At 64.0% G+C, this 26,347-nt stretch overlaps 1 protein-coding gene across 1 annotated transcript in view; it reads right to left on the reverse strand.

Moving 5' to 3' along the window:
* Positions 1-669: 669 nt before the first annotated feature.
* The window catches only part of PLEKHG5 (pleckstrin homology and RhoGEF domain containing G5), a 122,388-nt gene continuing 96,710 nt past the window's right edge, over positions 670-26,347 (reverse strand). Inside the window, 19 exon segments of the mRNA XM_043531656.1 lie at positions 670-3,609; positions 3,946-4,887; positions 5,158-5,318; positions 6,079-6,194; positions 6,824-6,956; positions 7,222-7,341; positions 7,429-7,566; positions 7,947-7,987; positions 7,990-8,095; positions 8,174-8,284; positions 8,381-8,530; positions 9,829-9,879; positions 10,367-10,462; positions 10,923-11,093; positions 12,160-12,345; positions 23,388-23,551; positions 24,466-24,602; positions 25,572-25,663; positions 26,272-26,332. Coding sequence (XP_043387591.1) covers positions 3,600-3,609; positions 3,946-4,887; positions 5,158-5,318; positions 6,079-6,194; positions 6,824-6,956; positions 7,222-7,341; positions 7,429-7,566; positions 7,947-7,987; positions 7,990-8,095; positions 8,174-8,284; positions 8,381-8,530; positions 9,829-9,879; positions 10,367-10,462; positions 10,923-11,093; positions 12,160-12,345; positions 23,388-23,551; positions 24,466-24,602; positions 25,572-25,663; positions 26,272-26,332 — 2,986 coding nt within the window. The 3' untranslated portion in view covers positions 670-3,599.

Consider the following 26,347-nt stretch of genomic DNA (forward strand, 5'->3'; position numbering starts at 1 on the left):
CCCCCCCACACACACGCATGGCCCAATTGACCTGCCTGGTGCTGCTGCCCCGCCCCAAGTATAGAGATCAAACCACCCCTGTGGCTGGCACCTGGGAGCAGAGCCGTGGGTGGTCTTCTCCCGCAGCAGGTGAGCGAGGCTGACCCCCCGCACTGCAGGCCAAGCTGGCACTAGCCACACGCCGCCCCTACACCAGCTTCTGCTCCTTGGGCCTAGCGCCATGGAAAAGCACAAAGGCTCATGGGAGAACGGCTGGAACTGGACCCCCAGGCTGGGGCCTGCCCCATGGTGCCTAACCCCAGCTCTGCCACCTCCCAGCATTCACGGGACCCAGGCAGCTCAATGCCTGGTGCTCTGGAGCCGGCGTGCCCGAAATAGCAGGGGCTGGATTCTAGCCATGCCAAGATGCCTTCTCACCCCTCTGACCTGTGGAGGGTACAGGGCTGGAACAAGGCTCTGCACCTCACCCCGTGTAAGGGGCAGGGCTGGAGGGCAGACGCGATGGCTGCTCTGGTTTCCCGGGGGGCCAGGTCGGCTGCTCTGAGCTGGACTGCGGCAGTGCAGTGTTTTGCATGGCCCCAGAACACAGCCACCCGCCCGAGCAACTGCCAGCCAGCAGCTGCAGGGCCTCCACCGCACCCGCACCCTTGTTAAAGGACAAACAACAACTGAGCGCACACGCACTGTCTTTAATGGTTCACCTGGGAGGCAGTGGTGGCAGGATGGGACATCAACAGCGCAGGGACAAGATGGACTAGCCCCAGAGCCAAGAGAGGACTCCTGCTTTGCACCCCCCAGGGCAGCCCGGGGCCCAGCCATTCAGCTACAAGTGGCTGGGAGGAAAAGGGGAGGCAACGCTGCTTCCCTGCCGCAAACCAGCCAGGACGCAGCTTCAGAAAATCAACACCAAGCTTAATAAATATGCAACTTTATATACACACATCCATGGGTGAGCATGCCTGCCCGCGGGGCTGGGAACGACCGGGCAGAGGAATCTGCCACCCAGCCGCCATGTCCCTTCCCACTCTCTGCTGCCGTTCTGCAGCAGCCTCCACGGCCTGCTGGCAGCCAAGTGTAATGAACTCCACCGAGGCCAGCAGTGCCCTGCCCTCTGCCATCCAGCCAGTACTGGCCCCAGCTGCCGAGGGCCTAGGCTTAGTGCAGGGAGCCCAGCCAGGAAGGAAAAGTGGTCCCCCTCCCCGGGGCTGCAGTGGGAAGCGTTGGGGTAAGAGCTTATTGCCACTGGCTGCTCGCTGCACAAGCCTCCTGCTGCTGCTCCAGAGACCAGCTCTGGTGGCCAAAGCGTTGCCCCGAGGCAGGGGTCTGAGTGAGGCCTACGCAAGGCCCCCATGGCACTGCCCCCTCCCCAGCACAGTGTGCACTGACCAGTGTGGGAGAGTGGCAGGCCAAACGCTCCCTTCCCACCCGCGGGAACACTAGCCAGCACAGGGCCCTCCGTGGCCCCCTGCTCCCCACAGGCTCCTTTGGTCTCTCCCACACACCTCCATGCTAGCCACTCCATACACAGCCCTTCCTGGCCTGGCTGCCTGCCCGGGATTCCCTGTAACAGCCACCAGCTGCCCGGAGGACCCAGCCCCCCAGGAGGTGGGGAGCCCCCAGCCGCACCCCTGCAGGAGCAGCGCACCCTCAGCCGAGCAGGGCAGCCAGCAAGAGAGGGACCCTGCGGCCCAGCCCCCAGCACCACTGCCCCGCCTTTCCTTCCCACGAAAGGTGAGGCCGGGAGCCCAGACAGCTGGAGCTGGGAGATGTGGTGCTGATGGGTCCAGCCATGCCCCTCCCCAGTCTGACATCACCCCCACTCCCCGGCCTGCCCCGGCTTCCTCCACCTTCCTAGCCCCGGTGACCTTGCCACGCCCATGGCCAGCAGGACACAGTGTCCATGGCAGCACCCCGCTGCCAGTGCCTCTCACTGTAGCTCTCCTCCCTCTTCACCCACTGCCAACGTTTGGATCCCTTCCTCAGTAAGCCCACCGCCACTTCCTGGAGCCAGTGCCTGAGCTACCCAGCCCACTGCCTCGGTGACAACGCAGCCCCCCAGAGCGTTATCCTCAGTGGAAAACCACATTTCGGGGGCTTCGGTCATGCAGGAAGAAGCAACTCACCCCAGCAGGGAGCCGACAGAGCAGCCGTGGTGGCTGGCGGTGGGCGGGGGCTGTCCTGGTCTGGCTCCTTGCTGCAGTGCTGGAATTTAAAGGGGCTTTTGCGTCTGGCTCCTGCAGCACAACCCCCTTCGGGGCACAGCTGCCACCCTCGGGAGAGCTCCCAGGTGCCCAGGCCGCAGGCTGCAATGGCATGTGAGCTTAGAGGAAGGGGAAAAGTTCTGGCTATTCCCCTCTGCCCCTTCCCTTCCAGCTGTAGGTGCCGTGTGCCGCTGCAGGAAATGCAGCTTACCACAAATAAAGTGCACTCCGAACCCCCTGCTCCTGGGCCTTGGGCAGGTTTCACCCTGCAGCCCTTGCGACAAACAGCTCTCTGCAGAGACGGTTCACAGAGAAGTGGGAAGCTCGACGATGGGGTCCCAGCAGGCGGGAGGTCCCAGTCTTTGCTGTAGTGTTTGGCTTTTGCTGAACCTGATGCAACGTGGCTTGTGTGTCTCCCCCATTGCAACAGGCCAGCGGTGCATGGAAGGCTGCAGTCACACCTAGCTCACGAGCCCCAGCCTGCGCTGCCAGACCCTGGGGCGTGGGGTTGTCAGTTCGGAGCTGGCCGCAGGCCTGCGGCAGGACAGGTGAGTTCGGAAGCCCAACAGAGGCCTCTGGACCAGGGGCGCTCCAAGGGTGAGGTGGCAGCATTGGTCCCTGCTCACTGACTGTCAGGAACTCTCCGAGCACCGCCCAGGCCAGCAGTATGGGGCTGGGCTACAGCGACCGACGTCCGAGAAGCAGAGGTCCTGTAGGGGGCGCCCTCTGCCCAACTTCGGCTCCAGAGTTCTCAGGTGTGGCTGCAGGGGCTCCAATGCAGCCGGCTCCCGGGATTCAAAGTGCAAAGGAGCAGCTCCCGGCCAGCCCCAGTCCTAGGAAGGGCTCCCTGGCCAGCCCAAGCGCATCCACCTTCAGGGAGGAACCCAGGCCACGGCTCCATGGAGTCTGTCCCCAGGCACGCCACACTCCCATAGACGCACACACACATATGTACTCCCCACACGCGCACCCACACGTGTACATGTGCACACTCCGCACACGTGTACACACACACACTCCACACATACACACACTCCCCACACGCGCACCCACACACACGTGTGCATGTGCACACTCCCCACACACGCACACTCACATGCACTCCCCACACACACACTCCCCACACGTGCACCCACACACGTGTACATGTGCACACTCCCCGCACACACGTGTACATGTGCACACTCCCCACAGAGACATGCACCCGCGCACGCACACCCTATGTCCATACACCTGTGCCCTGTCTCTCTCCCATCCACACGCAGCCTTGACACGCTCCTGGCCGCTGCTTTTGGGGCCTGCAGCCTAACATCTCCCAGCGCCCTGGGCGCTCATGCTCCATCGTCGGGGGTTGGCGGAACTGGCAGCCCTGCTCCTCTCCTGGAGCCCCTGCAGCTCTCAGACCTCCCTGCAAGAGACAGGCAAACAGAGGCGCTCTTAGCCGGCTGCTCTCGGGAGCACAAACAGCCCCAGGGCGCCTCCCCCCACCGCAGGGAGCTGAGCTTAGAAACGCTGAGCCACGGGGCTGCCACTCAGGGAAGGAGATTGACGGGAAAAGACAGACTTTGCCCCATGCATGTGCCCTGCCACGTGGGTGAGGGAGATCTGCAATGGCCCAGCCCCTGGGGCTGCTGGCGCCAGCTGGCTGCGGCCCGGCAAACGTCCTTGTGACTGTGCAAAGAGGCCCATGGGCTCCCCCCACGCGCCCACCCCGGCCAGCCCAAGCGAGCCCCGTGACACTCACGAGGCGGTCAGCGTGGAGTTGAGGAGCAAGGTGGTCCTGATCCTGTACAGCTGAGCCAGTGTCAGCTTGCGGTGCTGGGCCGCCTGTGGGTCTGACAGTGTCCGGTGCGCAAGGGGCAGCTCCTGGCAGCACTCGGGAGCCCCCTCAGGCCCTGCTGGGGGAGCGTCCTGCCCAGGCTCGGCGGGGGAGGCGTCGCTGCTCTCGGCTGGGCAAGCGAAGCCCTTGCTGCACGCCAGCTCCTCGGGCTCGGAGAGCTCTGACGAGGAGCCCCCGCTGCTGCTGCTGCAGGTGCTCGGGCCCAGGCTTCGGCAGTCCGACCGGCCACCCTGGCTCCCGGCGCCCGCCCTGCTAGTCCTCTGGCAGCCAGCCGGGGCCTCGCGCCGTGCACGCCCTTGGCTGGGGCCTGCCAGGAACGTGGCTGGGCCCGGAGCCGTGAAGAGGTCGCAGAGGCTCTTGCTCTGGGCAAGGAGGGGCGAGGCTGGGATCAGCTGCAGCAGGCTGGCCTCCGACTTGGACTTGAGTGCTTTCCCCTTGCAGGGCAGGAGCTGCACAGGCGTCCTGCGGCGCAGCTTGGGCGAGGGGGCGCGCTGCGCCTGCGGGGGCCCCCCATCCTCCGCCCCTGGCGCCAGCTGCTGCGCCTCAGCAAACTCCTGGATGGAGGTGGGGGAGAGGGTGCCGTAGGCACTGTCGATGGACGCCGACCTGCAGCCGCTGGGATCCGGCGTCAGGCAAGTGGAGCTGAGGGGGGCGCGTGTCTCTGCAAGCTCCCCGCCCTCCTCCAGCAGCTCCCGGGTGGGGGTGGTGGACGACGCGGTGGTGCTGATGGAGGTCTCCGTCCGAACTGCGAGCTGCAACGGCCCCACTTCCAAGTCTGGGAAGGAGCGCTCCTCGCTGGCATCCACCACCACCACCGAGATGGTCTCCGTGGAGCCGCCGGAGGGGCTGCAAGAGCAAGGGGAGAGTCAGCCAGGGAGGGGGGCTGGGAGGGACGGCTGGCTCCAGGCTGCGGCACACTGGGGCGGGGCAGGAGCGAGGGGAGCGGCCAGCACTGGGCATGATGAGTGCTTGGGGCCATGATGGCACGAGGTGCCAGGCTTCTCCCGCAAGGCCATGCAGCACCTGGCATGCCGCATTTCCCGGCTGGACAGTCTCCCCTGGCCCGCACTGCGAGTGGCCCCTGAGCTCCGATGGGGGGGGCGGGGGGGGTTGTACCATTGTTGGGAGTCCAGGCTGTTGCTGCTCCTGCGCAGGATGGTGGGCGAGCTGGCTGCCGAGGCCCCACTCTCCCCGTCCTCTCCCTCCTCCAGGCTCTGCAGATGCTGCCCTTGGGCTACGCTTGCTTGCTCCTGGAGACGCAGCTGCTGCAGGAGGTTCTGTGGGGAAGGGGCAGGACACAGCGTAGGAGCGGGAGAACACGGCTGGCCCCAGGCTGGGGCGCCGAATCCCCATCCCAGACCAGGGGCTCCACGCCGCTCAGGGGCTGTGTGCTCACCGGGACTTGCCCCGGCAGGGGGCCCGGTGCCCAGCAGCCTGCACACAGCCTGAGACGTGCTGCCCCTGCCCACACGGGTCTGTTGGCCGTGGAGCAGAGGCACAGCACTGCCATTACCATTCCCCTCCCCGGGGCTGCCAGAGGAGGGAGATTCACTGCAGGGCACGACAGCTTCTGGCACTGGCCCTTCCAGGGGAAGTGTGCACTGTCCGAGGCTGTCTCCACTGCCGAAAGCAGAGAGATCACAGCGAGATAACCAACGCCTGCGAGTGATCGTGCTTCAAATGCTCCTGGGGACAAGGTCACCCTGGGGGGAGAGAGGTGACACCTCGGGCAGTGGTCGGGCTGCCTGTGTCCCTGTGCGCACCCAGTCTCTCTGCAGGTCTGCCTGCTGCTGGCAGAGCTAGGAGTGCACAGGGCAGGCCTTGGCTGCGTCTCCATTTCCTTGTCTGGCCCCCTCTCAGAGAAGGGCACGTGCTCTGAGCTGGTGTTGGAAACCCCAGGCTGGTGCCGGCACTAGATGAAACGCCCACCGCCTCTCAGATCGGGGATGCTGCAGCGGCTCAGCACTGGCTCTGTGGATCCCAAGGCCTGGCGGAAAGGTGCTTTGCCTGGAATGCAAGTGTTTGCTCCTGAATCACCTGTGCATTGTACAGTGCCTCGATCCAGCCGCGGCACAGGGACTGCCCGCTGGCCTGGAAGGTGTAGGCTCCCACGGCGCTGCGCAGCTCGTTGAGATAGATCACGAGGAAGGAGCCTGCAAGGGGGACAGGAGGCAGCAACCAAACATGAGCAAAGGCACCTCCCACCGGCCCGGGCGAGTTACCGCAGACACGGTGAGTGCCCAGCACGGGGAAGCAAGGAGACACGCCAGCTCTCGGGACAAGGCCGGGAAGGCACCAGAGCAGCAGAGTGAGCAGGGGCTCAGGGTTCGGCCATGCGTAGTCAGAAGGGGCCTAGTGCCCAGGCCCCAGGGACAAATCACGCTGCAGCCTCTGTCCGCGCCAGAGCCCCGGGGGCGACGGTGCTGTCGCACTGCAGGAGGGCAGGGTGCAGAGGCTGTAACAGCCCAGACACGAAGGGCAGGAGCCGAGCCATTTGCTCCCCACACTCCCAGCCCTGGGGTTCCTGGGGCTGGGAGCACTAGGGGGTCAGTCCCTGTGGGGTGGAGGGAGAGTCCTGTGCCCTGGCCGCCTCAGTCTGCCAGCAGGGAGCGGGATTCAGTCTCCTGCCCACAGGCTGGCAGGACAGGGGGAAAGAGAGAGAGAGGAAGCTCCTCCAGCTCGGAGGGGCTGCGCGGGGCTACGGGAGACGCTCTGAGGAGAGGAGCCCAGGGGAGCTACACAGCCAAGGCCCAGCTCTTGGATCCCAGCCCCGCATGCTCACCGGGGTCCTTGAGCTCCCGGCAGACAATCTTGTCCACGAGCAGGGGCTGCCGGATGACCTTGGTGCGCTCAGCCTTCTTCACCGGCTTGGTGATGAGGAACAGGTCCGTGAAGAGGAAGCAGTAAACGTCCATCTGGAGAAGGCAACAGCACAGGGCTCATGGGATCCTGCTGAGCAGCCAGGCGCTGGGGCAGGGGGGCAGGTGAGACCCTGGAAGTCGTGTTACCGAGCCATGCCCACAGGAGCTGGTTCCCAAGGCCAGCCAGCTGCGGGGCGAGGACGGACGCCTGCTGCACCCTCCACCCCCAGCTCATCAGGCAAAGGAAGCCCTGGCTGAGGTAACTGCCAGGCCGGTCCCGGGGGCTGCTTGGGAGCTCTGCTCTGGCCGCACTGCTCACCTTGCTGTCTTTACCTTCCTTCATTTTCAAGCTCCCCTCCAGGAGGAGCTGCCGCGTGTCCTCGGGGGAGGTGCCCAGGATGGGGGCCGTCAGGTCCAGGCGCAGGAACTCCTTCAGGAGCTGCCAGCAAGAGAGAAAGGACGCAGTCAGGGGGCATGGGGCAGGGGCCAGCCCGGCTTGCACGCCCCCTGCCCGCAGAATCCATACCTTATCCACCTCCTCCGTGCTGCTGTCCACCACCTCGTAGGAGTCAATCCGGCTGAGGATGGCCACCAGCCTCTGCTGCTCCTGCCGCTGGCGCATCCGCGAGTTCACGTGATTGATAAACCGCTCCACGGAATTGATCTGTCACGAGGGGAGCGGTCAGAGGCGCACAGGGGAAACTGGTGGCTGGCAGCCCCTGGCGCAGCAGGCGTGAGGAGGAGCCCTGCCCCAGGCCCCGTGCCCCACACCCTGGTCCAGCAGGCTTGGCAAGGAGCCTGCGGAGGCAGGAGGCAGAGTCTGGGTGACCCTGCCAGGCACAGTCAGCACTGGCTGCAGCCTGGGGACACGGCTGCTTGCTGGGCACCGGCCGCCCCGGCCCTGGGGAAAGGGCGCACGGGAGCCCACGGCCAGCACCAAGGCACGGCAGGGAGGCAGGCTGCACACCCTCTGCCGCTGACTCGGCCGGCAGCCGTCTACCCGGGGAGGCATGGCCCATCCGCCCGCACTCCCTGGCAGGTTACCATGGTGATGACAGCGTCCCGGGTGCAAGGGTCGTCCGTCTCTTCAGCACCGACTTGAGCAGCAGCGGGTACTTGGTGAGGCGCTGGTGCGGCTTTACCACCATGTCGCTGAGCTTCAGGCGGTTGCATTGCTTGTGCTTCTCTGCCCACTGAAGCAGAGACGGGGGCGTGTTAGCGACTCGGGGGCGGCGCGCGCCGGCACCCGGGCGCCTGGCTCCAGGCCTTACCGTCACGTAGGCCCGGAAGAGGTCGCTGTCCCGCAGCAGCGTGCGCATGTACTCCAGGCTGGCCTCCTCCTCCATGCAGTAGTGGATGTAGGGCTTGAAGAGGGAGCCAAACTGCAAGGCAAACCAGAGCGCCCGTCAGAGCCCAGGGCGCCTCCCTGCCAGGCACAACCATGGCAGAGCGAGCGGCACCTGGGGCCTCACACCCACCATTTTGAACCCCTTCAGGAAGTCCACAGGGTCCAGCAGCGCCTTGGTTTTCCTGGCCTTCTCCAGGACGGGGGCCATGACGCTGCCCCACAGGGCACGGTGCAGCTGGATAACCTCCTGGATGTTGCTGAACAGACGCTCAGCTTCCACCTGTAAGCACAGCAAGGGGGGCAGTCGGGCTCTGGTGACGCCCTGGCGGTTCAGCCCTGGCAGGGCACTCAGGGGCAGGGTTTGCCAGACAGAGTGGCTGGGATCCCCATGCAGCACTGGGATCCCCTGCTCCTGGGCCTCCAGGACAGCTGCCCAGAGCGGCACAGCCCGCGTTGCCCTGCCCCGGGGAGACGGGCTCGCTGCCGGAGGCACCGGGCACACCGTCGCCACACGCCCTGCGGTGGGTGTGAGGCCAGGCCACCGCGCAGCTCAAGGACCGTCCATTAGCGCGAGCAGAGCCGCTGGTTCAGGGTCCAGAGGGCCAATTCCTCCCATTAACGGGCGGGGGAGTCCCCTGTGCCTCTGCTGCACGCTCCCAACCTCACCACACGACACCTTCCACCCTAGGGCTCCATGTCAGCCCCAGTCCGACAGCAGGGCGGGGCCACCCAGAGAGCTCCTCCCAGCGTGGGGCGGGGCCGCCCAGAGAGCTCCTCCCAGCGTGGGGTGGGGCCGCCCAGAGAGCTCCTCCCAGCGTGGGGCGGGGCCGCCCAGAGAGCTCCTCCCAGCGTGGGGTGGGGCCGCCCAGAGAGCTCCTCCCAGGGCGGGGTGGGGCCGCCCAGAGAGCTCCTCCCAGGGCGGGGCGGGGCCGCCCAGAGAGCTCTTCCCAGCGTGGGGCGGGGCCGCCCACAGAGCTCCTCCCTGCGTGGGGCGGGGCCGCCCACAGAGCTCCTCCCAGCGTGGGGCGGGGCCGCCCACAGAGCTCCTCCCAGCGCGGGACGGGGCCGCCCACAGAGCTCCTCCCAGCGCGGGACGGGGCCGCCCACAGAGCTCCTCCAGCGCGGGAGGGGGCGGCCCAACAGAGCTCCTCCCAGCGTGGGGCAGGGCCGCCCACAGAGCTCCTCCCAGCGTGGGGCAGGGCCGCCCACAGAACTCCTCCCAGCGTGGGGCAGGGCCGCCCACAGAACTCCTCCCAGCGTGGGGCGGGGCCGCCCACAGAGCTCCTCCCAGCGGGGGGCGGGGCCACCCACAGAGCTCCTCCCAGCGTGGGGCGGGGCCACCCACAGAGCTCCTCCCAGCGTGGGGCGGGGCTGCTTGGGAGCCGGGGAGCTCCTCCCACCGTGGGGCCGGGCCGCTTGGGGGCCGGGGAGCTCCTCTCAGCGTGGGGGGCGGCAGCCCAGGGCCCCTCGCTGGCCCGGAGCGAGGGGCAGAGGCTGGGACTGGCTTATGCCTGCGAGGACCCTGCAGGCGATGATGGACTTGCTGCCCCCGAGCCCCGGGGGTAGCTGGGCCCTTACCTCACCCAGCAGCCCTGACTCCTGCAGGTTCAGCAGGCAGCAGAGGAAGAGCTGCAAAGAGAACAGAGAGCAGGCAGTGCAGAGCCGGCACATCCGACCCTCCCTCTGCGCACGCCCATGCCCCACCGGGCCACCAGTGGGGGAGGATCTCAACAGGCCGCAGCCCTGGAAGGGGGTGTCCCTCCCTACTGGGGGCCGGAGGCTGCATGACGTGCAGGCCGTGACGGACACCAGTCCGACCCAGCCCAGCTCCAGGCTGTGGCTGCGAGCCGATGGCCGGGCACAGCTGAGACCAGCCAGCCAGGGGCTCTTGGATGCTGCACTGGTGAGCGCAGCGTACAGAATAAACTAACTGCTCCTGGCAGAGACGGAGCCAGTGAAAGCTGCCCTGGCTCAGCCCTCTGCCCCCGGAAGGGCACGTCACAGTCTCCTGGCCTCCAGGAGCCACTGGCCTAACACCTCGTGCCCCCCACGATGGCTTGGCAGGAGCCTGGCTCTGCCCGTTCCCAGGGCCACGAGGCAGGCAGGGGAGACTCACATCTGTGATCACTTTCAGCTTCCGGATGTAGGTGGCTTCTGTTTGCAGCAGCTCCCAGATGGCCTCCTGCTGGTGGCACTGCCGGCGTGTCAGGGCCTGGTGAAGGGCAGAAGGGTCAGCACCATGGGGCTGCGGCGGCTGGGGTGCTGAGACCCCTCGACAGTGCGATGTTCCCACCGAGAGCAGGACGGACAGGGAGCGAGCCTCCTGCCTGCAATCGTCTCCCGCGCACGAGGCAGCCTAGCGCCTCCCCCAGCCAGGACGCGAGGAGAGGCCCTGTCTCATGGGCCCAGCAGAATCCCAGTCCCACAGGGCAACATCCCAGAAGGGGGAAAGAGGCCAAGGCACTGAAATGTGTTTGGGGGGAGGTCTAGCTCCCTCTTGCCTGGCCACCTGGGGGAACAGGTGCAGTGGGCCCCGGCCAGCAGCCCGTGGCGGGGAACAGGAGCAGTGTGGCTGGAGAGTTGCTCTAGCCCAGCCTTTTGGGAAATCTCACCCCAGGACCCCAGCACCCTGCACCAGCCAGAGCCCCCTCCCGACACACGCCCAGCATTACCTCCGTGCCCTCGATGATCTCCTGCCAGCTGTCTTCCATGCACAGGCTGGTGTCGTCCTCCTCTTCCTCCCAGGAGTCCTGGTCAAAGCGGAGCTGCTGGGGGAGCTTGGGGAGGCCGAAGACGCTATAGCTGTGCAGCTTGCTCTCCAGCTGCTCCATCTTATCCATCTCCTAGCGGAAGGGAGCACAGCTGGCTAAGGGCGCACAGCGGTGGGCGAGGGGGTAGCTTCCACTCGGAGGGTCCCTCTCCCATTGCCAGCGCTGCCCGCTCAGGAGCTCACAGACCCAGCTTCCCGCTGGGAGAATCCCTCCCGCCGAGGGGCTGCAGAGCCTGCACCAGCGTCCTGGAGCACAGCGCCCGCCCGGCCAGGCAGGAGAGGAGGCTAACGGGATGGGGCAGGCGGCTGAGGCCCCAGCATAGGGGATTCCCGGCCTTTGGCCATCACTGGGCCTCGTGCCAGGATGCTCGGCAAGGAGCCCCAGGCCAGGCAGCTGGCATGCAGCGGCAGGCCCCTGCAGAAGGCCTGAGTGACTCACAGTGGGCACCTGCGGGAGCCCGCCGAAGGCCACAGAGAGGACAAAGGGCACGGAGAGCCGAGGCAGACGGGAGGTTGCCACTCCCTCCCCAGCTGTGCCCCGGCTCAGCAGCAGCCCCGAGCTCTCAGGCAGCAGCCCCTGGTGGGCTCCGGACCCCGCTGCTGTTCTGCTGAGCTCTGCCGCAGCCAACACACCCCACCACACCCCTTTCCAAACCCAGGCAGCTCCTGGCTCTGCACAGGTCTCCTTAGCTGGGCTGAGAGCAGCCAAAGAATCCCACCACGTGGCTTGTCCAGGAGGTGCCTGCCGCCAGCTCTGGGGTTAGGCCCATTTCTGCCAACTTCAGCAACCTCTGACCTCCTGTCCCAAACTAACCCAGCGCCCCAGCAAAGTGCATGGACCGGCCTTGCCCAGCGGGCAGGGGACACAGGCCAACACCTGCCAGAAGCTTGGAATGATGCTGCCCCTCCCAGACACAGGCAGTCAGCGCCATCCCCCCAACAGCCCACAGCTCTGCCCTGCAGAACCTGGCGCCCAGGAATTCCTCCCTGGGCAAACAGCCCCAGATGGCAGCCAGCAGAGACTATGGGGGGGGGGGGGGGGGCGCTGCTCCTAATTCCACTCAACAGCAGAAATTTGGGAGCCAAGAGCCCCTGGCAGCAGGGACAGGCCCAAGCCTGGTGCCAAGCAGCTGACATACCCGTCCGAAGGGGCCGGTGCTAGCGCCGGAGCCAAAGAAGCCACTGAAGCGACTGGCGGCCCTATTCTTCCACGTATCGATTCCATTGCTGGGCAGGGAGCAGCTGAAGTGCTGCAGGGGGTCCTGGCCCGGGATGCTGGAATCGCCCAGAAACTCGTTCATGTTCTTCCGCTTCCGCCCGGGGGCCTGGAATTCCAGAGAGAGACACCTTAGGGGCTGCTGAGAGTGGGGAGAACTCACACAAACAGCCCCGGGCAGGGGCCAGAGCTGCCCCATCCGGCCACCAGCCTGGCCTCTGCACACCTCGGTAAGCCAGTAACCCTCCAGCAGCAGGTGAAGGAGGCGGGCGGCAGCTCAGCCTGCCAGGAAGAGGGCGCAGTGCACAAAGCCCCCAGGGCTGCCCCATCCCTCCCCAACCCACAGCAGGGCCTTGCTAGTCTTGGAGCAGGATGGCCACAGTGGGCTCCTGTCCAGTCCAGGTGCCACCTGAGTGACACCCTGGCTGACGGTGCACAGAGCCCTGCACCAAGGCCAGGCGCGCAGGGACCAGCCCCAAGACAGCCAGGCGTCCTGCCAGGCAGGGCTGACATGATCCCAAGGGCTCTGGGAAGGGGGCTGTGGCTGCAGCCCATTGCCCTGAGACACTGGCTACATCTGACCAGAGCCTGCGGGAGCTGCATTCGCTACCAGGAATCCAGTCACCCACCGGGCAGAGAAACGGGCCAGAGAAGAAAGCCAGCCCCAGCGCTCTGCTGCCATGAGGCTGTGGGAAAGGACTGGGAGGAACTGGCCCTCCAAGGCGGGCAAGGAGACCGCTCACAAAGCAGAGCGAGGGATGGGTGAGCAGATGGGCTCAGGTCTGCGCAGTCAGCCAGGGCGAAGCTTGGCCCTCCGAGCCCCTCACAGCTCCGAGACCTCTCGGACATGGAGCGAGCAGCCCAGGGGCTGCACAGCCTCACCTTGGCCGGAGCAACCCTGCGCTCATCCCAAGGGTCTCGCATGCAGGACAAAGGCACCGAGTTCCTTCCAGAACAGCAGCTGCAGCTATGCAGGCCAGAGAGCAGGTGAGGGGGAGCCAGCCCAGGGAGCTCTGAATGCCCAGCCCCATGACTCTGGCTGAGTGGGGAGAGGGGGAGGGCTGCTCTTGTGTCAACAGTATGCAAAAAGCCTCCAGTCGTCAGGAGCGATTGCATTGCTGAGTGGGGAGTTCGTGATGCCCCGGCAATGAGACATTCCTCTGGCGCGGCACCTCCTGGAAAGCCAGGGCCTGCAGCCATCTGCAGGCATAGGACAGAGGTGCTAGGAAACCCCTGTTTATCCCACCCCCCCAGTGCATTCTCAGCCTGCCTCTCAAAGCTGGAGTTAGCTCAGACCAGCCCTGAGCAATCATTAGCCAGAAAAGAGCTGCCAGGGCTTGTCTGTCTCAAGCAAGGCTCCATCCTGGCTATCAACTCCTAGAGATTATCCCCAAGGAAACTGCCTGGGGCCAGCCCTGGTAGGGCCCAGGAGTCTCAGCCGGCTCCCTTCCCCATGCCAAGCCATGTCTGAGCCCAGCTCCGCCTGGCTTTCCAATGCCCCCAGCAGGTTCCTCTCCCAGCTGCAGGACCTGGCTACACAGAGGGGCGAGCTCAGCCGGAAATCGGCCCCCTACCCCTGAAAGCTCAGCTGGTTCCTCATCCTTCAGACCCTTTGAATGCCTCACTGGGGTGGCCAGCGGGGCCTTCCCGGGCAGCCGCTCTGCTTCCTGCGCAGAGCACACCCCATGCGCCCAGACAGACCTGGCCTCTTTCCCCTTGTCTGCTCCTGGTTCCCCCGCTCAGCAGCAGAGCACGCAGGAGCCTACGCGCACACGGGCAGGGGCACATGCGTGTGTGCACAGAGGGCACGGGTGTGCGGCCATGTGCACACACACACACACCCCCCAGTGGTGCTCGGGTGGGCTGTGTCTGTTCCATGCATTTGCTCCCACACCGGCTGCTCCTGGGGTACGTCCGAGGAGTCAAACACTCGTCCAGACCCTGGGCCATGTTTTCATCACCCTCTGGCAGCTCTGTTCTGAGCAGCCCAACTCGAGCTGCCGGGGGCCTGAAGGTGCCGCATGCCCGATGGCTGCCCGGGGAGCTGCAGGTGCTCAGCCCTCTGGACCCAGGCCCCAGGCGGCTGGAGCTGGGCTCCAAACAGGCACCCGAAGGTAGTGGGCACGTGGGGAAGGTGGCTCCAGCTGGCTGGCTGTGTGAACACCCTGGTCTAGTCTGTCGTAGGCTCTCCTCACTGGGTCCCTGCTCTCAGCAGGGCGGAGACTGGGCGCTGCACCCACACTCCCTGGGAAGGGGGGCACTGCACCTCAGCAGCGCTTGCAGAGCAGGGTTCTGGGCATGGCAGGGACTGGAGCCGGCCTTGGCTTTCTGCTCATCAGAGGAGCACTGGAAAGCCAGCAGCATGGCGCATGCGGGGGGCTGCTCTGCAGTCCCCTAAAGCCCCACGGCAGCCATGAGCTGAGCTCCCTAGAGGGCTCTGCTCCCTGCATCTGTGACAGCCCCACGCAGTGCAGAGCAACAGCTGACAGCGAACCCCTCTGGGGCACCAGACTCCCAGCCGCCTTCCCGACCCAAGGGAGACACCCAGAGCTCGCCGTCACTCCCGGGCACGCACAGTGGAGATGGCAACACTCTGGCAGGCTGCAGGCTCCCGGCCCTAGCACAGGCCAGGGGTTAGACACAGGGCCAGGCGAGTGGCCAGACACGAAGCCTCAGCCAGCTCAGATCAACCCAGCGCACTTCAGGCTCCTTCCGGTCCCAGCCACCTCCCTAAGCTAGACCTGCAGCTCCCCCAAGTACACAAGCTTCTCTGTCCTCCTCCAACTCTCCCTGCAAAGCCACCGTCCACCCACCCCTTTGCTGGTTTCTTGCAGCTTCCAGCAGCCTGCAGTCCCTGCCGGGCCAGCCCTGGTATGTCTGGTGCTGGGAGGCCACAGGTCACAGGGGCACGATCCAGCCAAACGTCTCGCCAAGTGGGGGCCAGTTCACTCCGGGGGCCTGGCTGCCCAGCTGCGGTAACTGCACAAGCCCTGCTGCCCGCCCCTGCCACATTCCCATCTCCCCGCACACAGACACAGGCCCAGCCAAGCCCTGGCTCAGCCCCTCAAACAGCAGCAATTGTGACAGCAGACCCAGGGCAGAGTTCTGCACATGGGCCAACCCCCACCTTGGGGGTTCAAGCCATGGCCCTGCCCATCAGGGCGGCTCACCCCGATATGTGCCATTGCAGCCAGCCCGGTGTGTGCCTGGCCAATACACGCCCAGCAAGGGGCACCGCTCAGCAGAGCCCTGCCACTACTCCACAGCCATGCTCCTGCAGGGGCTCTGGGGTGCCGGGGAGCCCGTCCCTGACGACAGCTGGCTGCATTTCCTCCCCCTGGGGCAGACGTGCCCGTCACCACAACGTCTGAGTGTCTCCACAACCCAGCTGGGGCGCTGAGGGGCCGCCCAACGTCACAGGGAGCCCGGGGCAGAGCCAGGAAGAATTGTTTGTTTTGGCTAAGGCTGACCCAGGACTCCTTTGCACCAGGTGCTGTACACACAGAGATCCTGCCCCAAAGACCTTCCAGACTAAGTAACCCAGATGTGCTGAGTCCCCAGGAGCCCACCCTCCCTCCTGGCAGTCCCTGAGCACAGGGCAGGGTTCCCGCTGCTGCTGCGTCTGGCTCTCCGCTGGGGTCACTGCGGCCCTGGACACTCTGCTGAAATCCAGGCAGATACCCAGAACATCAGCACCCTGCCTGCCTGCCGCCCCGGGCACTCACCTGGCAGCCCACGTCCATGGGGCACACGGACACAACGGCCACGTCCCTCTCACTCCCAGAACACAGGTGGGGCCAGCTCTTCCCAGCCATGAGTCGGCCAAAGGCCATGCTGATGCTCAGGGGCTTTTCCTTCATGCCAAGTGGTGTGGGGCAGGGGCAGCCCAGTCCACGCAGAGGGCCAGGCAGCGCAGGAGACGATCCCCTCTGGGGACCAGGGCTCCCTCCTTAGCACTGAGGCAGAATGGGAAAGGCCCAGGGAGGCCCTGAAGGGCAAATGATCCAGCCACAGGTCCACAGTGCAAGTCTCACCGACAGCCCGACCCCACGCAGAAAGCACCCACCCGTTCTGAGCATGAACTGCAGGGGCCGGGGCTGCCTCTGACAGCCACACCCCGTCAATCAGCCTGTTAGCCAGGCGAGGGACACCTGCCCTGACAGGAGAAGCCTCTGCTGCAGGGAGAAGAGCCGCCCAGGGAGCGAGGTGCAGGCCCGGGCCTGCAGTCGCAGCAGGAAGGGGAGCTCTGTCCTTTCTTGCTCTAGAATGGCCCCTGGGGCAGCCAGGCCGGGGCGCCCCCGTGACCACAGCACTCCTGGCCCAGCAGCTTGTCAGCTGCTGCGAGGGCTGTGAGAGAAAGGATGGAGAGCCACACCTAGGCAGCATACGGGGAGCAGCCCCCGCTGGAATTTCCCAGCCTTCGGGACAAGCTGGACACACCGAGGCACCTGCCCATCCAGCCGCTTGCTGGCGGAAACCCCATGGCGCATATGAATGGCACGCACAGGAACTAAGATCCAAACCCCACCTCCTCGCCCAGGGATCAGGGAGGGCTGCTGCCTGCCGGTACACGGGTCTGTCACCGGGGCAGCTGGCCCCCCACCACAGCACTGGGGCAGCCTGCTCCCCTCTACCCTGCTCCGCCCTCCCACCCAAGCACATTCCCTACCAGAGGTTGCTCTACCAAGGCATGCAACAGGAGATCAGGGAGCCGTCCTGTCCCTTGGCAGTGAACGACTTTGTAACAGGTCACCCCAAAAAGCATGGCCCAGGGAACAGAACCAACCCCGTGGCCATGCTCTGAGCACACGGCTGGCACCGGGACGCCTTCGCTCAGGCTGAGCTGAGGGCATGCCAGCTAGGGCACTTCTTAGCTTCAGGTGGCACATGACCAGGAGTCCTCATCGAATTTGGTCCGTTGGTTGGATCAGCAGCTTCGCTGGCCCAGGCTGGGCACTGACGGGGAGCACGATGTGAACACTGACCCATGCCCCCCGCTCAAACCACCAAACCAAGTGTGGTTGTGTGGCAGGGGGCTGGCCCCGGGCTGCAGGGCCCTGGCACGTCTCAGCCAGAGTCGGAGCTCCTGACAGCACTGACAATCTCCACGCAGCTCGTGGGCGGGGTGCAGCTGGGCGGGGTATTCCTCGGGCAGGGACCACACTTCAGAATACAGGGGCGTGGCTGGGAAGTGGGTGCTGCAGGTGGAAGGGGAGTGCCAGTGATGTGGCAGGGGCGAGAGCAGGCGATGAGGATGCAGCAGGGGGAGCCCTAGCAAGGTGGCATGGGGTGGGGGGAACCTGCAGGGAGCTCAGTGTGGACTCAGGCAGCAGTGAGCTCCCTGCAGAACCTCATTTAGGGTGTGACCTCTGCCTATCATCTCCCATGTGTCCCATGTCAGCAACTGGCCGCTGGCTCTTGCAGGGGATCCGTGCTCCTGCAGACACCCGGTGAAGGGGCCAGGACTCAGCCACCCGCTCACCCTCTGGCCCAGGTGGGCAGGGCTGCATCCAAAGGAGGTCACTCACTTTCTCCACGCATCCTGGGGCCTCCAGTCCCAGGTGGCCTCCAGCCATCCAGCAGCACACTGACTCTGGCCCTTGCATCTTCACCCTCCAGCCTGGCCTGGGGCTCTTGTTAGTGGCTTTGCTTTGGCGACACTCCGGCCCGGCCCCCTCCTGTCCCGCCAGCGCCTGGCGACGCCAGGCTGTATGTGGCCTGGCCATCGGCTCTGGGAGCTGAGCATTGTAGTGGTGGATCCTCGCAGCCACGAGCCCTGGAGGCACAGCCAGCTCTCTGGGTTGCGGGGTCAGCAGGGGCTGACACGGGCGGGGTAGCTCCTCTCTGGCAGCTGGTCCTGGCCTTGGGCGGAGGGCTCAGCACGGAGTCAGGTGCGAGGGCGTTTTGCTCCTGCTGGTGCCTGGCCCCGCAGGGAGAGGCAGGAGAGTCCAGTCGTGCCCAGACTGATGGCTCGCGAGAACGTGAGCAGCGCCTGGCTCACACACGCAGGGCTTGCCTGGGAGCAAGGTGTTTTCCAAAAAAGGCCCCAAAAACAAGCTGCAGAAACATCTTCAGGCTGAATCCACGTCCCCCGTGGCAGCAACCAACTAGCCGCTCGTGTCTGGGAACAGAGGGGCAGCACCTGGCTGGGACCTGCTTGCTCGAGGGGGGACAGCAGCAAGCCTTCTGCACAGAGATCTCACTTGCCGGGGCAATGGGCTGGGAACGCGGCTCCACGGGTGCAGCTCACCTTTGATACCGAACCCAACCTTGGGAAAACCGGGCACAGACCTGGAGAGACAGTTCCTGTTTGCCCTGATCTACGTCAAGTCTCAAGACTCCGGGGCACGCCCACGAAGGAGAAGTCACAGCACAGGCCCGCAGCAGCCCCGGCGAGGCCAATGGGAGCTCAGCTTATCTCGCACACTGCGCTCCTGCGGCATGGAACTGCCCCGGCAGTGCACGCCCAGCTTTATGGGGCTGCACATACGCATGCACAGAGGTTTACGTAGCTACACACACCGGTTTATGTGGCCGTATGCCATGAGCCATGCAGATAAGCTGAGCCCAGCCCACAGTGATGGTTGGGGTGATGAAAGGTGCTGAGTGATAGCGCATTACCCTGCAGGGTGAACTTAGAATCATAGACTATCAGGGTGGGAAGGGACCTCAGGAGGTCATCTAGTCCAACCCCCTGCTCAAAGCAGGACCAACGCTGACTTCCACTACATTCCCCTTGAGGGGGTGTGGCCCCGCCACCGGGAGACGTTTTGTAATAACTGGTCCTATCAATTTAACCTCATTTCAGCTCAGCTGTAGAAAGGGAGTGAAAGTTCCTAAGAGGTCACAATAACCTGTAACAAATGTTGATGGGAAAAGGGAGACAAGGACGGAATTAGTCGGCTGCTGGTGGAACTCCAGGGCTGTGTTCCAGTCACGCCTGGTGGTGTGTTGGGAAGGAGATCGACCTGGTGACCAGCATAGTGAGGGGATGGTTAGTCCACCCACCCCTCCCTTGTGGAGCTCTTCAAAGAAAAGGAAGACTTGGGGGGTGGGGGGGATTATCCCAAGGAGCTGTCTGCCGACACCCACTGCCGTGAGCTGACCGACCCCCACCCTCATCCCCGCCACCTCCTGGGACCATGAGATTTCCCATAACACCTGCATCTTTGTCATCCTAATCCTGAGAAATGACTTGGCCAGGCCAGAGAGGGACCCAGATGACATCACCACCTCCGCTGGCTCCCACTCAATCCCGAATACCCTCTGGGATTTGAGACGGTCGTTCCCACCCCCCACCCTTGTGTGTTCTGTTCCTTCCCACCTTACTTTTGTTCTCTCCTATCCCTCGTCTTTTTCCTTCTGTGTAATAAGAGTCTGGCTTAGTCAGCCAAGACTACGTTTGGCACCCCGCAGCAAACCTGGGACCAGAGAAGCAAGTAAAAGCAATGCCCAGAATAGCCTGAGACTGGTACAAGTTTGCCTGGGCTTGGAGTGGTGGATAAGGCCGTGGGCTGGGCCTGTGGTTTTCCAGCAGCCAGGCTGCGAGTGCAAATCAGCACCAGAGCCAGAAGCCACGTTTTGTTTCTTTGCTGGGCTTTTGTCTCCCCTGTCGCGGGTTTGTCTGGTTTGTCTTTTAGGAAATGGGAACAGACTTTAACAGAAGTGACAGCTCCAGCCCATCTCAACTAACTTCTTCTCTTTCCCCAATAGGACGGTCATCCCATCTTTAATGCCATCGGAGAGACTGCCAGGCGGAGGTTCCTTTAAAAGGTCTTCAGTTAACAGGACAGGGAGCCAGGGCTGCTGTCACAATGACAGTTTTATTTAACACTTAGCATGTTGAATGCTTTACCTCTTTTCCGTTCTGTATCTTTAACAAGGGATAAAGGCTGTTCACTGGGGTGTTTGCCATGGGAGCAAGCGGCTGAGCTCCCCGGATACCAAACGCCAACCTAGTTTAACAGTTTCATGTTGGACAGTGACTGGGTATGTTACCTCCTTTGACTATCTGGGCCCATTTACTCCATCGTATGTTCTCCCATTCCTCGACACGCAGCCCTGGGCACTCACTGTCTGATTTCCCCCTGGAGCCTGCTGATCAGCAGCCCAGACGTAGCGTGGTTGGGGCTGCACAGAGAGGCAAGACCACCTCTCATGGCAGACTGAAGGCAGCCACTTCCCGTCACTCCCTGCTGGCCTGGGATGCACTGGAAGGGGCAGGCTCCGGTGCCACGCCCCACTTCCAGCCCCTCCAGGACACCCCGCCCAGAGGTTCCTCCCTTTACTTAGTACAAGCCCCCTCCCTGCCCCATGTGACTTGTCTCAATAACACCCCAGAGGGGCATGTGCCTGGCCTGCTACCTGCCGATATTAGCTGCATGTGAACTGACAAACCCCTCTTCTCCATAGCCCCTTCAGCCTGCCGCAACTCCTTACACTGTATCCAATTCATGTCACTCACGGCTCCTCCCCATGAAATCCTCCCTCACCCCCCAGCCAGCAGGACAGCTCCCCCCTTGGGCACTGGCATCGCACCGCCAGGAGCAGGCGTTGGCCCAAGGCCCAGGAGCAGGAGGCAGCCCCGTGCTGAGGTCAGGTGCAGAGGAGCCGCGGGGGGTGGGGGGGGCACGCTGGGGTTTATTCATAGGGCGATTAGGAGTGGGAAAGCAAAGTTCCCAGAATCAGGGCCAGCCTGTGCTGGGAAACAGGCCCCAAGCCATGCACCGTCCAGCGGGCTCTAGCCGTGTCATGCTGGGCTGACTCTCTCACCATCCTGCGCACGGCGGCTCCAGCCCCCCTGGGAGCATGCACCTATCACCGCTCCTGGGTGCAGGTTTCCCAGAGGAGGTGGCACTAGCTGGGGGGGTTTGCTTTGGCAGGGACTGGGAGAGCCAGCATGGGGGCTGCCCCAGAGGCCTGAACCCCCACAACCCGGGGGACACCAGGCACACAGCCAGCTGGGCTGGCATGCAGAGCCCAGTCAGACATGCCCCTGTCACCGAGTCACACTCACACATGGCAGAAATTACACACACTCAGGTCTCAGTGTGGCCAGGAAGAATGTCTGGGACTGGGCCCCCACCCCCATAGAATCATAGAATATCAGAGTTGGAAGGGACCTCAGGAGGTCATCTAGTCCAACCCGCTGCTCAAAGCAGGACCAGTCCCCAATTTTTGCCCCAGATCCCTAAATGGCCCCCTCAAGGAATGAACTCACAACCCTGGGTTTAGCAGGCCAATGCTCAAACCACTGAGCTATCCCTCCAGACCCCCATTTCATCCGACTCACGCTTGAGCCCTCCCAGGTGCTCCCCCCACGGAGGCTGTGCTGGGAAGACCCACTGACCAATGGGGCGCTGGCCTAGACGGTCGTGTGCCCCAGCACCACACGGTGCCGCACGGGCCCCAGGCTAGCCAGGAGGCAGAGCCCAGCCCAGATGTGGGGGAGACGGAGCTGCATCACCAAGCTCTTGGGGGATGTGACCACAGACACACGCTTCCTCCTCAGCTTGGCAAATGCCAGCTGGGTTAATGCCACGGCTGAACCGGGCTGGCTCCTCGCTGCCCTGTGCCCCAGCTCTTGCTGTTCCCCCCGCCCCACTCCCAGCCGTGCCCTCACCCTTGGAACTCGGGAACCTCTGCTGGCACTCACACTGGCCCCCCTCAGCCGCTCCCCAGCAGCGCCCCCGACACTGCAGGGGGAGCAGGTGCAGACGCCTGCCTCAGGCTCCTCTCAGCAGAGCCTTCGCTCAGCAACCTGGTTCCTCCTGGGACTGTAACTCTGGCAGCAGCCAGCTTGGGCACTTGCCTCTCTGGGCTGCAGGGAGAGGAAGCTGCTCCAGCCCAGCTCTACCCCAGATTCCCAGCAGAAGTCCCAAGCACCTCACACAAACCCAAACATCCTCCCCAGCCCCAGCATGGCTGTCGGCTGGAGACATTATCCTGCCCCAGCAGGAATCTCTTGCATCGTGTTGCTGCTGCATCCCTGCCCAGAGGCAGCTGCATTTCAGGGCTCAGTGTGCACAGAGGCTGCAGAGGTCTGTTAATGACCGGAAAACAAGCCCATATGTCAGGAGGTGTCTGCGCCCTGGAAACCATGAGCTGATCCACGTGAGCATCATACCGCCTGAGCAGCACACACCTAGCATTACTGCTGGGCGGGAGATTTTCTCCAGAAGTTTTTCACCAGAAAAAGCTGATTTTCCTGGACAGGGTCAGGTTTGACGAATTGACGTTTTGAAACTGCTGAAAGATCCTGTCCCTATGTTTTCAAAATGAAAAGTTCTGGTTTTCAGCTCAAACTGACGTCCCGTTTCGAAACGTAAGTGCATTCATAATTTTTAAAGTGCTCAAAAATGAAAAAGGTCAAAATCCTAGCAACCCATTTCCACCGACAGGCGCCACAGCCATTCTGACAGTCCATCCCGATTCCCACTGGGAACCTTGTCTGAAATCTCCAATCCTCTCCATTTCCTGCCCAGCTCTGCCTGGAACCCTGGGTCTTTCCCTGTGCCGGGCAGGGCCAGCTCTCCCCAGTCAACATGCAGCCCTGCGGGCCAGGCAGGCAGGGGACAAATGCTGCTGATTGCTGGATGGAGGAGCTGTTTGTTGACTGAGATTCCCCTTATCAGGCAGAAGGCTTTGGATAAGCTGAAACCTTTGCTTGCCAAACAAACAATTGCCCATCAACAGCTCCATTTATTGTCTATATCTGATCTTATCGGTTTGCTCCCTGATAGGGAGAGACATCCCCGAGACCCAGCCACAGTGCTCAAGGTTCAGCAGAGAGGACACAGCACCCCAGGTCCCAGGAGACAAAGAGGGCCCACCGCGATCCGAGCACCCGACACGGGCTGGGCCATTCCGGTGTTTCCCAGCAAGAACCCCACAGCTCTACAGAGAAGCCCCGTTGTCCACGGAGAGGTGAGCCCCGCCGTCTCAGTGTCCTGCAGCGTCAGCTCCTAGAATTCAGCTGCCCACTGCTCAGTACATCGCACGGACTGGTCTCAACAAAGTGCTTGGTACGGGGCCACACACAGTCACCTCCCCACCCCACCCAGGTCCCAACAGCTCCGCTGAGCCCCCAGCCCGGCCGCCGCCCAGGTGCCACGCTGGCCCTCGCTGCTGGTCAGCCGCCTCCCAACTCACCAGGATGTCCACGCTCTCCCGGCGGAAGGGCGGCTGGTCCAGCCTCTCGCCAGCGGGGGTGAAGAGGAAGGTGGAGGCGGAGCCTGAGGAGCGCATGATGGGCAGACTCAGCGATTTGAAGTCTTTCACAGCCTGCTCCACCTTGAGCTCATCGCCGGGTTTGGCTGTGAGGGGAGCACAGGGCAGGGGGTCAGCCGACGGGCACCAGCCTCAGCACCCAAGCGATTGCCATGGGTAGCGGAGCGACCCCCGTGGCTCCTGGCCCAAGGGGAGCACGGCTCACGCAGTGTCCGTGGCACGTGCCAGAGGCGCACATCCTGGGCACACGGCTCTGCAGGCTGCAACGGCTGCCCAGTCCCAGCGGGTCCCCTCCATGGCTGGGCCTGGCAGACCCTCCTACCTCCCCGGGGGCTGCAGGAAGCCCAGGTCTGTCCCAGTCCGTTAGCCTGAAGCCTAGCCGGACGGCAGCACAGCATGCCCAGCCCTGGCAGGAGCCCACTGGGCACTCGCCCTCGCTGCCACACAAGCAGAGTGCCCTCCAGGGGCGCCTCATCCTCTCCAGGCGGGGACGCTGCGGCACTGCTCAGACGGTGACCCCTGCTGGACACTGCAGGAATAACGCTCTGCCCTGCCTTCCTCCCCGACTCCCCCAGGGGATATGGAAGGGGACGAGCAGCCGGAAGCCACTTTGAGTGAGGCCTGGCCCCCTCCCCCAGGTGCAATCTCAGCCGCCCCCACCCTGCAGGCTGGAAAGGCTGCTTGCGCTGGCCCAAGGGAGCTCAGCACCGCGAGTCCTTCTCTCGCTCCCTGGGCAGAGGCTGGATTTGAACCACGCCAGCCCTGACTTGGGCTGAATGGGAACCTGCGTCCCAAGAGGGGAAGGTCCCAAACCCCATTCCCTATGCAGCCCAGGACGCCATGGACCTAGAGCCTAGAGGGCAGCAGAGCCAATTCAAACATCCCCCCAGAGCCACTTCCTGCAGCACCTCCTTTGCTGCAGGGCAGTGCGTGGGCTCTGCGCTGGGGGCATCCCCCCTCCCGCCGAGCCATGGGACACACGGGGCCGGACGGGGCGCACCTTTCACTCTCAGGTAGTGTCCCCCAAAGCGGTACGCTTCGAAGCTGAGCGACAGAGGCGTGTTGGACTGATCCAGATAAATATCCACCTTCGCCAGCTCGATGCCTTTCCTCTCGAACCCCGGCAGCAGCACCTCCCTGGGGGCAGCGCAAGAGATGTCGGCCCAACTTCCTCCCTGCCCTGGGGCTGGGCTCAGGGAAGAGGGTCCCCCACCCACTCCGAACGGGAGCGCTGGCCAGGCACATTGCGTGGGGAAGGAGCTCGGCGGGCAGCGCTGGGGACATGCACAGGGCTCCTGCTGCTGCCACCACTCACCACCCTGCTGGCCTGGGAGCTCAGCGACGCTCTCCCCAAAGCAACCTGCCTGCGAGCAGGCCTGTGCCGAACACACAGCTCAGCTGGTGGCTGGGGAGCAGCCACGGCTCCCACACAAGGGCACCGCTCTCAGCTCTGGCCAGCAGCTACTCGGCCTCGGCAGCTGGCTAGAGCCACAGACACCCCGCTCAGAATACATGGGAGGAGAAGCTGGCAGGGGACTCTGCAGGGTAACCCGTCACTGCTCCTGGGAGAGGAGGCTGTGGAGATGGCTCTGAGAGATGATGCCCATGGGGAACAGAAGGGTGGCAGGGACCCAGGTCGGGCACGGAGCAGGTTTCTCCATGAGCGCGTGGCCAAGTCAAACACAGCAGCCTCCCGGGCACCCCAGGCAGGCACAGTGGGTGACAACTCCCTGATGCAGCTCCAGGACACCCCCCAGCAAAGCACCACAATGGGCGGTGCCAGTCCTGGGGCCCCTCCATTGCTCAGTGCAGGGTGAGCCAGCGGGCCCTGGGCAGGGCACCTATGCGCTCACTAGTCAGCAGCACCCGCCTGCGCCCAGGGAAGCCAGGGCAAGAGGCCAAAGTGAGCAGGGAGCTTCGGGGAGGCGTGGAGCACTGGGCAGTGCCAAGGGCACATCAGCTCCTGGATCAGGGTGAGAGTCCACAGCTGACCACCCCGGGACCCCGAGCCTCTGCACGGCACCTGGAGTCACAGGCCCACTCTTTGCCCCACCCCAGGAGCAGTCCCAGGGTCTCAGCCAGTCTAGCTTGGTGGCCACAACTCACCCCAGGGATTTCTTCTTCATGGCTGGGACGATCTCTGTTTCTATGTCCACATTCAAATCGAACTTCAGGGTGAAGCACTCTTTACTGGGGTCCTGGGGTAGGGGGCAGGAGTTAGCAAAGCCATTGCCCAAGTGCCATGGACCCAGAGCCAGCCCTCCATCCTGCAGGGTCGGTGCCCCCAACTTTCACCTGCCTGACCATCAACCCCACAAATCTAGGCAACTCCATGGCCCCCTCCTTAGTCCCGGCCTGTCTCCTTGCACAGCTGTGCCAGAGCTGGAGGGGGAATCCACCCCTGGTAGGGGGTCCCGCAGACAGCACGGTTGGCACAGGCCTAGCTATGCAGTGAGAGCCGCTCCAGCGGGAATCCGGGGGATGGAGCCCTCGCTAGAATTGGGGATGGGGGCCTGTCACTGGTGGGGTCACCCACACTCTGGCTCTGTGAGGAGCTGGGACAGACAGACAGACTGAAGCAGGCAGGCTACGCTCCCCTGCTGCCCTTCAAACCAGAGCTGCTGAGCGTTGGACCTCACAGCATCCCAAACGGCTCTGGGCAGCAGCCAAGCGAGGCCCCCCTGTCCCAGCACAGGACACTTGCTCCAAGGCTCTGGTTCCATGCCCAGGCCCAGCAGCCCGTGCCCAGAGCCAACTGCCAGGGCCCCCTGAGTCACAAAGCAAGAGACAAAGCCGGGCTCCTTACATCCGTGTGTCTGCGCCGGGCTTTCTTCTTGGGGAGCTTCAGCGCTGAGCTCTTCTTGTCCCTACACGGCACAAAC

This window comes from Chelonia mydas, chromosome 18 (assembly GCF_015237465.2).
Source record: "Chelonia mydas isolate rCheMyd1 chromosome 18, rCheMyd1.pri.v2, whole genome shotgun sequence".
In the NCBI taxonomy this organism is placed as follows: Eukaryota; Metazoa; Chordata; order Testudines; family Cheloniidae; genus Chelonia; species Chelonia mydas.